Source organism: Physeter macrocephalus, chromosome 2, assembly GCF_002837175.3.
Source record: "Physeter macrocephalus isolate SW-GA chromosome 2, ASM283717v5, whole genome shotgun sequence".
Lineage (NCBI taxonomy): Eukaryota > Metazoa > Chordata > Mammalia > Artiodactyla > Physeteridae > Physeter > Physeter macrocephalus.
The window spans coordinates 14,316,735-14,333,497 of NC_041215.1; the positions used below are offsets into that span (position 1 = coordinate 14,316,735).

Genomic DNA, 16,763 nt, shown 5'->3' on the forward strand with positions numbered 1-16,763 from the left:
TGCCTTGGGAGGGGATATTTGGGAACTCTTTGTACTTTCTGCTCATTTTTTTCTGTAAACCTGATGCTGCTCTATAAAAATAAAGTTCATTAGTTTAGGGGGGGCGGGGGTGGGAGATAAGCCAGAGCCAAGCAAGTGGAAAGTGAGAGGACTGAACGCTTGGTGGAAGGCACAGCAAGTACAAAAGCCTGGAGAAATGTGCTTGGTGTGTTCCAGAACTGGCAAGAAAACAGAATAGGAAGGGACGGGGATGGGCTGGAGAGAGCTGCAGGAGCTAGCTGAGGCTGAGGGGAGGACCCAGGCGCCATCTGAGCAGAGGTCCGCAACTGACTGAGAATTATACATCCTGGGAAACAAATTTGATTCCCTTCAACTTCCCCTCATTATCATTCAGGGAAATTGAGGCCCAGAGAACGGAATGGCAGTGAGCAGAGCTCATCTAACCAGCACCTGAGTGAGCTCACAGGATATCGTCAACATTTCCACCAAAGAGAAAGCGCCCACATGACCCTCATGATATCCCTTTGGGGTAAGGTACTATTATATTCTGCATTTCTCAAGATTAGGAAGTGAGCCCAGAGAGGCAAAGCCACTTGCTCAAGGTCACACAGAGAGTGGTCAGTGGCTGAGGCTGACTCTCAACCATCACAGTGGCAGCCACAGGAAGCATCTTGGAGCTCAACTTGAAATCTCCAGCAGCCCGGGAAAGCTGCAGAGGGGATCCCTGCACTACCACCACCCCAGCAACTGTGCTTGGGACTGAAGCACCTCTGGGTGCCCCACACCTGGCAAATAGGGCTTATCAACAAGTGTTTGCCTAATCCACAATCTGATGAATCACGATGAGATGGCACACCTCTGAGGCTCCTTCCAGCTGGGAGGGTCCAGGACTGTGGACCCCAGAGAAGTCTCTTGGTGCCTCTGTGATGGCAAGGCGACCCCCTGCAGTGTCCCTGGGCTGTGGGGATCCAGATGCTGTCAGTGACAAAACCCTCCTGGCCCCAGGGAAGGCTTCCAGGTCAGGAGCTGCCTGTACCCCTTACCACCTGGCCGTGTGACTGTGGCTGACCATGGACACCTCCAGGCCTGAACATGGGTTCTGGAATCAAGAGATCAGAGCTGGAGACTGGCTCCAGGTTACACCATGAGATGCTCTCCCTCTGATACCCACTTGGCTCCCCTTTTCCCCAGGTCTTGACTCACACATCTCCTCCTGGGTGTGGTTCAAAATTCCACCATCCTCTTTCTCCCCTCTCACACACACTCACTGCCCATCTCCCTCCCCTGCCTTCCCCAATATAGTTGTTTATTTCACTTCTCCGCCCCCCATCCCCCACTACACTGAAAGCCCCAAGGGCAAAGGGGATTTGTCTGCCTGTTGGCAAATGTGTTCCCAGTGTGTCCACACAAGGCCAGCACACAGTAACAGCAGGAGTAACAGTCCGTTCCTGGCAGGCCCCATGCCTGGTGTGGGGCATCTGCGGGGGTGGGGGCGGGTGTTTACATGCTCACAGGGGAGGCTCGCTCCCCGTGGCCCCTCTGGTGCTGTGTCTGTATTGTTAGATTCGTTGTCATGAGTCTCCTCACGTGAGGCAGTAAAGGCACCAGGCCTGCTGGCAGCTGTAGGACCTCAAGCGTCTCCCTGCACCTCCTGAGCCTCAGTTTCCCCACCCTGAAGGGCTTCCTTGAGGGACAGCGTCTCAAAGACTTAACATTTCTTGCTGTCATCATGCAAGGTTTTTGACAGAGTGGTAGGCATAACAGCGGATCAGCCTTGGTGCCTTCCCAGAAAATGAGGAACTGAGTCCGGGGAAAGCCACTCTGAGCTCGCGGGACCCAATTAACCTCATCCACCTAGGATTCTGTGGACCCCTCTGTGGCTGCGGGGGCCCATCTCCCCATCCATCAGGGATCCCTGCAGGGCCCGGGTCCCGGATGCCGCCCCCGCTCCAGGTCCTCCCTGTCCTCCCGCAGGCGGGAGCCCACGGGGTGCCCCGGGGATCCCTAAGCGTCACGCTGCTGTTGTGGAGCGTGTGTTGACGCCGTCGCCGGGGAGACAGGCGGGGGCGGGCCCGGGCCGGGGGCGCCGCCTAGCTGCGCACGATGGGCCGAGCCGGCCGCTCAGGGCCCTGGCGGCCTCAGTGGCCACTGCCGCCGCCGCCCGCCGGCTTATATACCGCGGCTAAATTTAGGCTGCGCCCGGAGCTCGTCCCCATCCGGGACGCGTTTCCGCCGCCGCCGCCTTGGCCCGGCCCCCGCGCGCGCCGCGCCTATAAGGCTTGGGCGGGCCCGGCCGCTGCCCGCAGAGCCGTCCCCGCCCGCCCGCGTCCCGACCAGCCCGGCTCCGGGCAGCCACTCACCGGTGTCCCGAATCCGCGTCAGCCCCGGGTCCCAGGCATGGCGCTGAGCGAGCCCATCCTACCGTCCTTCTCCACTTTCGCCAGCCCGTGCCGGGAGCGCGGCCTGCAGGAGGTGAGGGCGGCAGGGACCGCGGGCGGCGGGGGCGGCTGGCTCAGGGTAGTAGAACGTGGGCTGCGGGGTAGTAGAACGCAGGCGGCAGGGACAGCGGACTTAGGGTAGTGGAACGCAGGCAGCGGGCAGCGATCCCCGGCCCCACCGCGCGCTCACGCCGGCGCCTATCGCCCTGTCACCCGCAGCGCTGGCCGCGCGCAGAGCCCGAGGCAGGCGGCACGGACGACGACCTCAACAGCGTGCTGGACTTCATCCTGTCCATGGGGTTGGACGGCCTGGGCGCTGAGTCCGCCCCGGAGCCGCCGCCGCCGCCCCCGCCGCCTGCGTTCTACTACACTGAGCCCGGCGCGCCGCCTCCCTACGGTGCCCCCGCGGGCGGTTTGGTGTCCGAGCTGCTGCGGCCCGAGCTGGACGTGCCGCCGGGGCCAGCGCTGCACGGTCGCTTCCTGCTGGCGCCGCCGGGCCGCCTGGTGAAAGCCGAACCCCCCGAGGCGGACGGCGGCGGCGGCTACGGCTGCGCGCCGGGCCTGGCCCGTGGACCTCGGGGCCTCAAGCGCGAGGGTGCCCCGGGCTCGGCAGCCGCGTGCATGCGAGGCCCCGGGGGCCGCCCCCCGCCACCGCCCGACACGCCACCGCTCAGCCCCGACGGCCCCGCGCGCCTCCCCGCGCCCGGCCCGCGCGCCCCCTTCCCGCCTCCCTTCGGTGGCCCCGGCTTCGGCGCGCCTGGGCCCGGCCTGCATTACGCGCCGCCCGCGCCCGCCGCCTTCGGCCTCTTCGACGACGCGGCCGCCGCCGCCGCAGCTCTGGGCTTGGCGCCGCCAGCCGCCCGAGGTCTTCTCACGCCGCCCGCGTCTCCGCTGGAGCTGCTGGAGGCCAAGCCCAAGCGCGGCCGGCGGTCCTGGCCGCGCAAACGCACCGCCACGCACACCTGCAGTTACGCGGGCTGCGGCAAGACCTACACCAAGAGCTCCCACCTCAAGGCGCACCTGCGCACGCATACAGGTGGGCAGCGAGCACGGGCTGGGGACCAATGCGGGGGGAGCTGGAGGAAGGGCGTGCTTAGGAACCCCCCCCAGAGGGCGTGGCCCAGAGGTTGGGGAGGGGGCAAGGTGTTAGCCCCCTGGGGCTTGGCTGGGGGCGTGGCTCCGGAGCCTGGGGACGGGGCGCGCGCTTAGGGCCCTCCTGGAAATGTGGCTCGGGACTTTGGGCAGTCATGCACTCTTACGAAACCTAGGGGGATGCTATGTCTCAGACTGTCGGGGGGAAGGTGCAAGCTTAGGAGCCCCCCGGGGGCGTGGCTGAAAGACATTGAAGAGCGGACTGTGCGCGCTCAGGACCCCTGGGGAGTGAGGAGCAGGAGACCCGGGAATGGGAGGTAACGTGCCTAGGATCCCTAGAGGTTCAAAACATAGCGGGGCGCGCTTCAGAGAGCTGGTTAGGGGTAGGTTGTGCGCGCCCGAGTAGCCACTAATCAGGGTGAGTGTCTGTGAGTATCAGAGCCACAGGCGGGAGGGAAACTAAGGCCGGCTCTCGCCCCCTCCCTGCAGGCGAAAAGCCCTATCACTGCAACTGGGACGGCTGCGGCTGGAAGTTTGCGCGATCCGACGAACTCACGCGCCACTACCGCAAGCACACGGGCCACCGGCCCTTCCAGTGCCACCTGTGCGACCGTGCCTTCTCACGCTCGGACCACCTGGCTCTGCACATGAAGCGGCACATGTAGCCTGGACGCCCCCCGCCCACCCGCGCGCGGCCGTGGCGGGTCCCACGCGCCGGGCACGGACCCCTTCCAAACTGTGACTGGTATTTATTGGGCCCAGAGGACCGGGCCGGGCACAGCGTGGCCACCGAGGGGGCTCCCCCCACGACGACGACGACGACGCCGCCCGGCCCCCATCAGAGACTGAAGGCCCGGTGGGAGAAGACCACAATCCTCCTTGACGAGTTTTGTTTTCAAAATGGTGCAATAATTAAGTGTCGTCTTCCCCCCTGCCGGGTCTACACTAGAGGATCGAGGCTTGATGCCTTGTGAAAAATAACAGCCTTAATTTGTACTGTGCAACATTTTTTATAATATTGTACATAGTGACTGTGACAGATATTGTATTACTGTAAATAGGAAGACAGGTGGGCATTTTGACTGCCTGGTTCATTTTTATAAGATTTTGCTGTTTTTTAATTAAAAAAAAAGTTTTGCATCTTTTGAAAAAAATCACAGCACTGGTCTGGCTGCTTGGAAGCTGGGGGCTTGGGACACTTGGGAGGGGCTGTGGGGAATGGGCAGCTTTGATAGAGGGCAGCCTGGCAGAGGCAGGGTGAAGTGGGTCCTGCCCCGGCCAGCATCTGGGGTTGCCAGCTGCAGCCCCCAGCTGCCAGGAACCTGTGGGTTTTTCTATAAATTTAAACACTGCCTTTTAGGACTGAGGGAGAGTTATTTTAAGGTTGTTCCCTGAGCTATAAATTGCCTCCTTTTCCCCAGAGCTGGAGAAACTGCTGGTCCCACTGACGTGGCCTCCGCTGGGCTGAAAAAAGCCTTACCTCCTTTTGGAAGCTTCTGAGGTTTTAGCCAAACTTACTTATGTAGTGTGCAGACTTTTTTTTTTTTTTTTTTTTCCTTTAGAAGGGGCAAAATGCTGAGTTTCTGACCTGTTTTGCCTTTCACTAGTCTTGCCTTTTAACAGAATTTTTTTTTAATTTAAGATGAGTTCCCCATCCTGTTAGAAAAAAATGAAATCCACATTTGAGGGTCATGGATGGTGAGTACGCTTTTCCAGATGAGCAAACAGAGGCCCAGAGAGGTAGCTATGGAACAGTGGTGTCAGGGTGCCAGCCTGGTCTGGCTGCCTCCCAGAGGTCCCTGAATCCCACTAGAGGGAATTCTGCAACAACCCACCTGTTGCTGGTGGTGGAGGGTTATAAGACCCTCCCCTGCAGCTGCCCTTGTGTGAAGGAATCACATCAGAGCCCCAGCCTCGCTGGCTGGAGGCGGCCACTCCAGAAATGTACCTCGTGAGCAAGGGAGGACCCCTGTACAGCACCCTGAATACCTCAGTCAGGCGAGGAGGTGCCTCCCCCTGGCAGGTTCCCCCTCCTCTTCCCCCTTCTCGGGGCCCTGGGTGGGTAACCATGGCCACTAACAATTGCACAAGTTCTTTCCAGAAAGTGAAAATAGCTTGTAAGCAGTGCCTGTTTTAAAACACTCTTGCCCTATTGCGACAGAGGCTGGGATTTCCTCCCTTCCTCCCTCTCTTCATCCTTCCTCCCCACCCCCTACCCCTGATGGCAGCCCTGGAAACAGCTGAGAGCGTTTGGTAATCCACAAAAAGCAGAAATGGGAGATGACAATCTGATGCATCTTTCTCGAGTAAAGAGCCTGGGCCCACTTCCGCTGGCGATGGGGTGTGTGAGTGTGCGTGTGTGTGAGCCTCTGTACCCTCTCTCTGCAGCTTTTGCAAAAACGATTCCAGAGCAGAGCATTGGCCCCCTCAATCCGTGGAAACGCCCCTCTTTGCTCAGAGCTGGTTTCAGAGGCAGTAGGAGTAGAAGAAAGAGTCGCAAGAGATTTTAAATAATTTTTTGTAGGGTCCTCCAGTCTTTCTCGTTGAGCTTTTAAACTTACTGGTAAAGCCATGTTTCTGGCTTGCTCAAAAACACCTCCCAGAGGCCTCTGAATCCAATGAGAGGCCACTTGTAAGGGGACTGAAGCTGTTGAGTTTCTGTTTCCTGAGTGCCTCCAACTGATACAATAGAAAGTGTCAGGCTCCTACGCAGCAGTACATTTCAGCAAGACACGGGCTGGCAAAGAGCTGGCTTGCACTGATTAATGCAGAAACACTCCCTCATCGTTTTCTCTGCCCCTTTCGGAAACCCAAATGTTGACTTCCGTCAAACAGCTTCTGGATAAATGGTTCTCAGCCAGTTGCAACCCAGTCTTGAGATATTTGGGGTTGTCACAACTGGGGGATGCTGCTAGCATCTAGTGGGCGGGAGCCAGGGATGCTGCAGAAACATCGTAGAAGGCACAAGGTAGCCCCCTCCACAGAGAACCATTCGGTCTCAGTGCCATTAGTGCCACGGCTGAAACACCTGCTCAAGTTCTTAAAAGATCATCATCATTCATCGCTTTTACTAGCAAGGAGGGGGCTCCATCCCAGGAAGCAAGTTTCCATGACAGATGCCACCCAGAGAAAAGTATGAATAAAACCTCACTGCTGGGCTCTGTCCCCATCCCTGCGACAAGACACGGAACACTTTTCCTTCCTGGTGTCCACTTGAGAAAATATAAAATATCAAACCAGAAAAAAAATTTTTTTGCCCTGCTTCCTACAACCCAATTTTCATCAAAGTTTTTTGGAGGAAGGGGTTTCTGGTCAGTGGTTGAATTGTTTTCACATGGCTGTGACTATCACTGTATCCTTTTTTTTTTTTTTCCGGGAAAAGTTATAACCATTTTTCCATATATTTTCCTCCACAATATGTTTTTATTATTTTAAATGGCTGCATAATATAACATTTGGACGTGCCAGAAGTTGCTTATGCAAACAAGCTCTGGGCATCTGTACGCACACACTGGGCCACATTTCAGATTGTCCCCCAGGGTTGGAAAGGATGACAGTTTTGGAGGACTTTGGGCATTGCCAAAATGCTCTCCCAAGAGTGACTCCAGTGATGGGGGAAAGATACAGGAGCTGTTTTTCTACTAGGAGTTTCCTATACGTCAGGGAGCCCCAGGCATCCTAGAATGATGTGGTGTGAAGTGGGGAGAGGGAGAGCCTTCAGAGGGTCAGGTGAGTCCCAGCACACGCCTGACTCAGCACCTGCCCCATCAGCAAAGCTGAGCTAGCACCCAGGCTTAGCCACACCCTGGGGAATTTCAAGGCAACAGGCCAGAGATGAATGGCTCTCCAAGTACCAGCACCAGGTGTCTCTGATAGCCTGGACCCGAGCTGAGCTGGTGTGTGACAAGCACAGGGTTTCTCAACCCCCTGATCATCAACATCGGGGCTGGATCATTCTCGGTGGTAGACGCTGCCCCGTGCACTGTAGGACGTTGAGCAGCAAACGTGGCCTCCACCCACTCGATACCAGTAGCACCGACGTCCCCAAGTTGTGACAACCAAAAATATCTCCAGACACTGCCAGTGTCCCCTGGAAGCAGGTTCACCCCAGTTTGAGAACCACTGGGTTAGGGGGTTCTGTGGACACGTGAGACACTTTGCATCTGTAACTATCTGACCTGAGGTGCTAGGATGCTGCACATATTTAAATACAGAAACTGAGTGGGAGGGAGAGAAGAAGTAACTCACAAACACCGAGGGATCAGCCTGGTTTATACCATCTAACCCATCGGGAATTTTTTTCTGGTGCACAGTGTGAGCTACAAACCTACATAAATTTTTTTCCAAATAATTCATACAGGGTTTCTCAATCTCGACGCTGCTGACATTTGAGGCCGGATCCTTCTTTACACTGGGGGACTGTCCTGCACATTGCAGGGTGTTCAGCAGCATTCCTGGTCTCAACCCAGGAGATGCCAGTAGCACCCCCAGCCCTGCAGTCCCGCAGTTGTGGCAACGAAAATGTCTCCAAGTGTCCCCTGGAGGGGGAGGGTGCAGAATCGCCCACAGTGAGTACCGCTGCTTAGGCAAAACCATTCTTTCCCATGGAAGCCCTCAGCTCTGCCATGCGGGCCTGTTTCCTTGACTGGGAGGTGAGGGTGGTGTTGCGGGGATGGAATGACAGATGGGAGATGAGTGCCCAGCACTGGGGTGTGGCCCGCAGGGTGAGTCTCCCCTGTGAGGTTGGTGTGTGTGAATTTCAAGTCTTGCTACCCACCGTCTCTCTGCGTCTCTAGATAGACGGACGGACCGACAGATGGATGGATAGATAGATAGATAGATAGATAGATAGATAGATAGATAGATAGATAGAAAGGTGGATGGATGGATGGATAGATAGATAGGATGGATAGATAGATAGATGATAGATAATCTTTCTCTCAATCTCTCTCCCTTCCCTTCCCTCCACCTCTGTCTCATTCTCTCTCTCTCTCTCTCTCTCTCTCTTTCTCTCTCTCAACCACTCTCTCCTCCACTCACTCATTCAGCAAATGCTCCCAATTCTTCAGCCCTGATCTGAGTCCTGGGGAAGCAGGAGTGACTCAGAAGTGACTCAGCCTTGCCTCTTCACCCACAGCCATTGTCAACAAAAGTTTGTTGAATGACTAACCTAGTGTGAACTTGAGCTGAGCTTCAGGCTGGGGCAGGTGCTTTCATCCCGGGCACTTAATACAAATTCTCTCTTTCAACCTTCCCACCAAGCTGGGGGGTTTGGGGGAGTGGAATAGCCACCCCCATTTCCCAGATGCAGAAAGCTGGTGTGGAGAGAGGAAGGCTAGCCCCTTGCCCGGTGTGGGTGTAGGTGGTGGAGTGAGGGCTCCAACTCAGGTTGGTTCAATCTTGACGTCACAGCTCCTACCCACGCCTGGAAACATCTACATGCTAAACTGCATCAAGCTCGCCTTGTTTTCTTCCACACACACAGTCTGGGGGTTCCTGGAAGCCCCAGTGAGCTCCTTCGAGGCTTCCTTCTGAATATCCTGGAAAACTCACTTTCCAGGAAAATCTTGGACAGGGAGAAATGGGGTCAGGAAACACAGGTGTCAGGGGGCAGCCTGACTAGGTGAATGGAGTTCCCCGATATGTTGTAATAGAAACAAAAGGAGGCCGGAAGGAAGAAGTTCCCCCCAAAAGCTCCCACTCCTATGTGTAGACCCCAAAGAATTAAAAACAAGGACTCAGACAGATGCTTGTACATCAGTTGTTCACAGCAGCGAGATTCCCAGCCACCAAAAGGTGGAAACAGGGCTTCCCTGGTGGCGCAGTGGTTGGGAGTCCGCCTGCCGATGCAGGGGACACGGGTTCGTGCCCCGGTCCGGGAAGATCCCACATGCCGCGGAGCGGCTGGGCCCGTGAGCCATGGCCACTGAGCCTGCGCGTGCGGAGCCTGTGCTCCGCAGCGGGAGAGGCCACAACAGTGAGAGGCCCGCGTACCGCAAAAAAAAAAAAAAAAAAAAAAAAAATAGAAATAACACACATGGCCATCAACTGATGAATGGATAAACAAAAGGTGACACATCCATGTAAAAGAATATTACTAAACCCCAAACAGGAATGAAGCACTAACACAGCTACCAGGTTAATGAACCTCAAAAACATTATCCTGAATAAAAGATGCCAAACACAAAAGATCACATACTGATGAGCCCACATATGTGAGGTCCTAGAGCAGCTAAATCCACAGAGACAGAAAGTAGAAGGGTGGGTGCCAGAGGTTGGGGGAGAGGACCAGGGAGTTAATGTTTAATGGGGACAGGGTTTCTGTTTGAGGTGATGAAAAAGTTTTGGAAATAGTTAGCATGGTTGCATAACAGTGTGAATAAAATTAATAGCACTGAATCGAATACTTAAAAATGGTTAAAATGGTAAATTTTATGTTATGTACATCTTACGATGATTTTTTTTTTTTTTAAAGCCTTGGGAGTCTCCATAGGCATGAGGTGGGGAGAGAGATTTCTTTTTTTTTTTCTATTTTTTTTTTTTTTTTTTTTTTGCGGTACGCGGGTCTCTCACTGTTGTGGCCTCTTCCGTGGCAGAGCACAGGCTCAGGACGCACAGGCCCAGCGGCCATGGCTCACGGGCCCAGCTGCTCTGTGGCATGTGGGATCATCCCGGACCGGGGCACAATCCCGCGTCCCCTGCATCGGCAGGCGGACTCACAACCACTGTGCCACCAGGGAAGCCCCGGGGAGAGAGATTTCTATGAGTCAGACCCTGTGATGAGTGTTTTCCAGGCATTTGTGCCCATTTTACAGGTAGGAAAATGGAGGCCTGGGAAGACAAGGCCACTGTCCACATAATGGAGCTGAGCTTTGAACCTGAGTCTTCCTGAAATGAAAGTTTTTCTCCATCTGGATGTCTCTGCAGTAGACAGTCCCTGGGTCTCTCTGGCCCTCTGCTTCTCCACCTGAAAACAACCTGGGCAATTTTTTTTTTTTTTTTTTTTTTTGCGGTACGCGGGTCTCTCACTGTTGTGGCCTCTTCCGTGGCAGAGCACAGGCTCAGGACGCACAGGCCCAGCGGCCATGGCTCACGGGCCCAGCTGCTCTGTGGCATGTGGGATCATCCCGGACCGGGGCACAATCCCGCGTCCCCTGCATCGGCAGGCGGACTCTCAACCACTGTGCCACCAGGGAAGCCCCGGGGAGAGAGATTTCTATGAGTCGGAACCTGTGATGAGTGTTTTCCAGGCATTTGTGCCCATTTTACAGGTAGGAAAATGGAGGCCTGGGAAGACAAGGCCACTGTCCACATAATGGAGCTGAGCTTTGAACCTGAGTCTTCCTGAAATGAAAGTTTTTCTCCATCTGGATGTCTCTGCAGTAGACAGTCCCTGGGTCTCTCTGGCCCTCTGCTTCTCCACCTGAAAACAACCTGGGCAATGGCTCCTCTACATGGACCACATATTGGAGACAATTTTGTCTTCCCAACAAAATCAGATGGTATCCTATAGCAGGTCACTATCATTCTAGAATAAATCCAAATATTTCATTGTGGTCTGGGGAGCCCCACCTCCTCCTTCCCACCTCTCCTTCATGCCTATGTGTTCACTCAGCCACACTGTTCTCCTTACTGTCCACCAGACATGCTCCTCTTCAGTGCTGTTCCCTAGACCTGAAATGCTGTTCCCTGTATTCTTCCCATAGCCACCAGTAGCAGCCAAGCCAAGCTGCACTGGAAGAATCTCTGCAGCCTCAAAACCAGAAACCAGATCCTCAGGTGAAAGGCAGGAGGCCACCAGACAAGGGGCCGGGGCCCTGCTGGCCCTCACCCCACAGGGGGTGAAAGAAGCTGTCCCTGGAATCTCAATTCCCATCACCTTTGCTTCTCAAGCTGTGCCTGGGAACACCCTCAGAGGCGTCATCTCTCCTCTTGTAGAAGAGGAAACTGAGGCCCAGAGGTGTTTCCCAGAGTCATACACTGATGCTAGGACTCCCACTCTGAAGGTAGGGGTTTTCCCTTAGCTGTGCACTCGCAGAAGGCCAGGTTCACTCTGGTTCATGAGGGAGGCTGAGAGAGGAGGCAAATCTCAACACCCCATCCTCCACCAGTTTTAATTCTTTTTTTTTTTTGGAAGAGCGTAAGGATGGAGCAGGGTTACATTTATGGCCATTTGTGGCTCTGGGAATAAAAAGACATGCCCTCCAGACCTGCCTCAGGGCCTTTGCACTTGCTGTTCACTCAGCCAGAAATGCTGGCCAGCTGCTCCTTGTCCTTCAAGGCCCTGACTATCCATCCAGCTGACCTTACCCCCTCCCTGGGATGGAGGACTCAATGTCCTCCCCCCGCTGGACCACACTCAGCAACTTCTTTCAGATGAATGGGCTCCTCCATGCCTGACTGCACATTGGCAAACGTTACCCAAGCAGGTGGAACTCGGTGGTGGGTGGGGGGTGCGGGGGTGCAGATGAACTCTTCATTGTGCCAGGGAGGTGAGCAGTGCATGGGGAGGCTCAGAAAAGGGGAGGAAACTGCCCGAGGTCACACAGCAGGAAAAGCCAGAGTTCCCTGGAGTTCTGTCTCCCAAATCCTTACCCAGACTCCCCAAGGCTGAGGCCCTGTGGCCGTCCTGTCTCAGAAGGCTCTGTGCCCCACAGCCGCCTCACCCCTCTCCTCCACAAATCCCAGGGCCTTGGCTGGGCCTCCTGGGAGAGCACAGCTGATTCAGCCTCACGGGACCCCCAAATATCCTGCCTCCAATGTTGGGACTCGTGGATTGGCCCACCTGGGAGGGAGTGGGGTGGAGGGAGACCCCACACATGGGGCTTTCAGGAGAGTACAGGAGGGCACAGGGGTGAGCCGGGGCTGCGGGACTGAAAGGCAGTGGGGAGCCACAGAAGGACGAAGGCAGGGGTGACCATTAGCTTTGTGCTCTGTCTCTCAAGCCCTATAACATGGTTCTTCCACCATGACCCACACCTGGGAAGGTACCCCTTTCTCCTCTGAGGCCCCACACCCTTCTCTACCCTTCTCTGGATTCCTTAAGCATTTTTCACTCCAGAACCTGGAGACTGGTTCTGACTTGGGGTTCCCTGGGGGTGGAGGCCAGGCCCTGGCTGGGACCAACCAAGGGAGACAACCTCACTGTTCTAGGAGGGACACAGCCCAGGGAGGAGGGGGACAGGTACCCTGCCAAGACCCTGCTCCAGGCCTGAGTACTTTCTCCAGGCTGTGTCTCTTCCATTTCCCTATTCTCTTCCCTTCCATCTCTTGTTTTCTTTCTTTTTTCGTTGCCGTAAAATACACGTAACATAAAATTAACCATTTTACCCAGTATTAAGTGTACATACAATTCCGTGTCATCAAGTACACTCACACTGTTGCGCAGCCATCACCACCATCCATCTCCAGAACTTATTCATCTTCTCAAACTGAAACTCTGGCCCCATTAAACACTAACTGCCCAGCCCCTTCCCCCAGGCCCTGGCACCCACCACTCTACCTTCTGTCTCTACGAATCTGACTACCTTAGGACCTCATGTAAGTGGAGACCTACAGTATTTGTCCTTTTGTGACTGGTTTATTTCACTCAGAATAATGTCCTCAAGGTTTATCTACGCTGTCACGTGTCAGAATTTCCTTCCTTTTTAAGGCTGAATAATATTCCATCGCGTGGATAGCCCACATTTGTTTATTTATTCATCCCTTGATGGATACTTGGGCTGCTTCCACCTTTTGGCTGTTGTGGGTAAAGCTGCCATGAACATGGGTATGCAGACATGTTTCTGAGACCCTGCTTTTGGGGATCGACCCAGAAGTGGAATTGCTGGATCCCTTGTTTTCTTTTGAAAGCTTTATTCGCTGCCTCTCAGAAAGTCAGAAGTGTTTTTCTTTACTGAGCAGCTCACCCAGGAGCTGCAGGCTCAGACCGAGCATCTGCAAATCTCTCAGTGTTTGGATCTCCCTTCTGCACCAGCTCGCCACTGTTAGCTCCAACCAGCCACTCTCTGGGCCTCGGTTTCCTCCTCTGTGAAATGGGGGCAACAGAAAAGGGGAGGGGAGCGCTGCCAGCAGCCCAGCTTCGGGGTCTCCCGGAAATCGGGGTTTTGCAGCAGCCTGGGCTGTGCAGAGAGGCAGAGGCTCCCCAGGAGCTGGACAGGCCTGCGGTCGAGGTGCCACTCACACCCGGCACGCCCGCCCGCCCGCTCAGCCTACAGGCTGCTCTGCTTGCAGCCAGCACCCGGCCCCACCAGGCCTGGGCTACCCGGGACAGCCTTCTCGGGAGGGAACACAGACCCCTGGAGGCCAGATCAAGAGACCCTCCACTGGGCCAGGGCCAGGGCCTGAGCTGGGCTGACGCCATCCACCCTCACTCCGAAGCAGCAGAGGCTGTGCAGTGGGACAGGCCAGCCAGGCCTCCTGGTGCCTTGTCCACCTTGAGCCACGGGAGTGGACACACTGGCTGAGTGCCTGCCAATGGCACCTGCTTGCCAGGACCTGCTCCATTTTAACCTAGAACATGAACAGAACATTCTATTGACAAGCCTTTCTATTTTTCCCTCCCCTCCACCACTTTTCTTTTCTTTTCTTTTCTTTTTTTAACAGAGGGAGTCTGGAAACCAACTAGACTGAACAGACACATCTAGAACACTCCACCCAACGGCAGCAAAATACACATGAACATTCCCCAGGATGGGCCACCAACCAACCTCAACAAATTGAAGCGGCTTGAGATAATACCAAGTATGTTCTTCGACCACAATGGAATGAAATTAGAAACCCCAAACAGAGAGAAAGCGGGCAAACCCGGAAATACGTGGAAATTAAGTAACAATAGTACAGAATTACCTGCTCCAAGATTGAACGAGCAAATCCCGGAGGTAGGAGATTAGTTCCGGGGGCCGAGGCTTGGGGGAGGTGGGGTGCAGATCCGGCTTTGCTTGGGGGCCTGCGTGCACCCAGAATTCATCTGCAGATCTTGGGGGGAGGGCGGGTCTGTGAGGTCTCCGGGTGTCCCTTGGGGATTTCTTGTGGTTCCCATGGGGCCGTGGCCTCCAGAATGGGAGCCTGCCCTGATGCGCGCGGGTAACCCCCGAACCCCCAAGGGCAGCTCTCCTCGTGGCTCCAGTGGGGTTCGCTGGGGGGCTGCTGCTGCGAGCCTGCCCCAGCCGTCCAGACAGCCTCCTCCCTTGCTTGTTTAGAACATGCTGGAGACTCCTTCACTCTGCATTCTGGTCCTTAATGGTCAGCAGCCTCTCTCCTCTGAGCCTCTGCTTCTCCCACGTCACTCTCCACCTTTCACCCTAATCTCCGAGTCCCCCCCCCCAGCCCCGATCCGACTCACTCTTGCTCCTCCCCCACCCCACATCTTTGCAGAGGCTGTTCCTTATGCCAAAAAGCCCTTCCTATGTATCCGTGGAGGGACAGTCCATCCTTCAAGGCTTAGCTCAAGCGTCACCTCCTCTGGGAAGACTGCCCTGACTCCCCCAGCAAAACCTCTTCTCCCCACCATGTGGGCCCAACCTCACTGGCGCGGGGGCACCTGCATGGGTATCTGGCACCCCCATCCGATGGGGCCTGAGCAGCCAGGAGTGAGGGGTGCTGCATGACCGGGGGGGCCTGGTTGAGAAGGAGTCAGCACCACAAGCAGATGTAGTGGCTCTGTTCCCGGGTCCTCATACGCAACCAAACCCCAAATTCAGGCCTTTCTGGGGTAGCAGGATTTCTGACCGACTCCAGGAGTCGGTGCTGATGCTAACGCGGGGGAGTGTGCAGCGTGCAGTGTAGACAGGACTTGGAGTCCGGCAGCCCGGGTCACCCCAGCTCTGGTGTTTGCCTCTTGGCTGCGGCCCCCCGCAACTGCCCAATCTCTGGGAGCCAGAGCTTCCCCCTGGGCTGGTCAGAAAAGTAAATCAGAGTCAAGTTCCCTCCCACACGCATACTGTGGGAGCTCCGCCTCTGCTGTTTCCTCCCCTCCATCCTCCAGGGGGGGACTGAATCTTATCTGGTGGGTCTTGGGCAGGGCCCAGAAGTTGCCATGTGTGCAGCGCCCCGGGGACTGGCTCAGCCACACTTTGAGACACGCGGCTCTAAATCGTCACAGTCATTCAGGAAATAGTTCTGCACCCGCCGAATGCCAGATGCTGTTCGCTGTTCGAGAGGCTGCCATCCTGCCCTCTCCAGCACATCCTAGTGCCCTCCGTCTCCATCACCCCTGATTTCAACCCTGACCCCGAGTTGGCCTTTTGGGGACTGTCCCAAGACCGAAAGACACACTCCTTGGCCAAACCCCCTGTCTGTGGCCTCAGGGTTCTATGATATTTCAAAGCAAGGAGAAAAACCAGGAATCAGGAGTCCAGCCAGCCCCATTTTTCACTTGGCTTTAAAATATGCCCAGAGGTGCCAATCCCAGCTCTCAGGAGCAGAATTCTCCGCATTCCTGGTGTGTTTCCGTTGAACCCCAAACCTCAGACACATCCTGATGTCTCATTTCCTCAACAAGACCTGGGGTGACTTAGGCCAGCTTGCCGGGGGCTCGTCGGTTCATTTTGAGTCACACGGAGGTTTGTCGAAGGAAGGGTTTCTCATCTCAGAAGTTGGCGACTGTTCCATCGAGCACGGCTGGTTCCCACCAACTCTCTGCTTGCCTCTATGCAGTTCACTGCAGGAGCCCATGGCCGGCTTTGCCCTGCCTGCCAGGATCTGGGCTCCCGATGACTTGGAGGGGCAGCCCCGGTCACAAGGCAGGAGCTGGGGACACTGGACACGTCTGAGCTGAGCTCCTGAGTCCATCACTGTCAACCTGTGACTCCCAGGCCCCCATTTCCTCCCCCATCAAAAGGGGTCCTTAGCAGCTGTCTTGGTAGCTGCTGTCTGATGGATGGAGCCTGCCCTATGCCTGGCACACAGTAGGTGCTCAATGAAGGAATGGTGGCCGTTATTAAGAGAGAGACAGGGAGTTCCCTGGTGGTCCGGTGGTTAGGACTCTGTGCTTTCACTGCCGAGGTCCTGAGTTCGATCCCTGGTCGGGGAACTAAGATCCTGCATGCCTCGTGGTGTGACAAAAAAAAAGAGAGACAGTAGAACTCCAAAGGAACACGCCCACTCATTCTGCTTACTCCTGCTGGCCTCTGGGAGGTGGGACTGGAGGTGGGGGGACAGCCATGTCTTGGGACAGTCCTGATGTCACTGGCAACTGAGCTGACTTCTGCACAGGGAGACTCAGGCGCCCTA

The 16,763-nt window shown here is 55.6% G+C and overlaps 1 protein-coding gene across 1 annotated transcript; it reads left to right on the plus strand.

The window, feature by feature from the left end:
* Positions 1 to 2,262: 2,262 nt before the first annotated feature.
* Positions 2,263 to 4,681, plus strand: KLF2 (KLF transcription factor 2). The gene is made up of 3 exons (XM_024134225.3): positions 2,263 to 2,472; positions 2,658 to 3,474; positions 4,020 to 4,681. Exons 1-3 carry the CDS (start codon positions 2,398 to 2,400, stop codon positions 4,193 to 4,195), a joined length of 1,068 nt encoding a protein of 355 aa, XP_023989993.1. The 5' UTR covers positions 2,263 to 2,397; the 3' UTR covers positions 4,196 to 4,681.
* Positions 4,682 to 16,763: the final 12,082 nt, after the last annotated feature.

Excerpts from the sequence above, each read along its gene's own strand:
- KLF2 (XM_024134225.3), top strand. The coding sequence starts at position 2,398 with ATGGCGCTGAGCGAGCCCATCCTACCGTCCTTCTCCACTTTCGCCAGC. Across the intron at positions 2,473-2,657 it reads GGGAGCGCGGCCTGCAGGAG|CGCTGGCCGCGCGCAGAGCC; the intron begins GTGAGGGCGGCA and ends TGTCACCCGCAG. Across the intron at positions 3,475-4,019 it reads GCACCTGCGCACGCATACAG|GCGAAAAGCCCTATCACTGC; the intron begins GTGGGCAGCGAG and ends CCCTCCCTGCAG.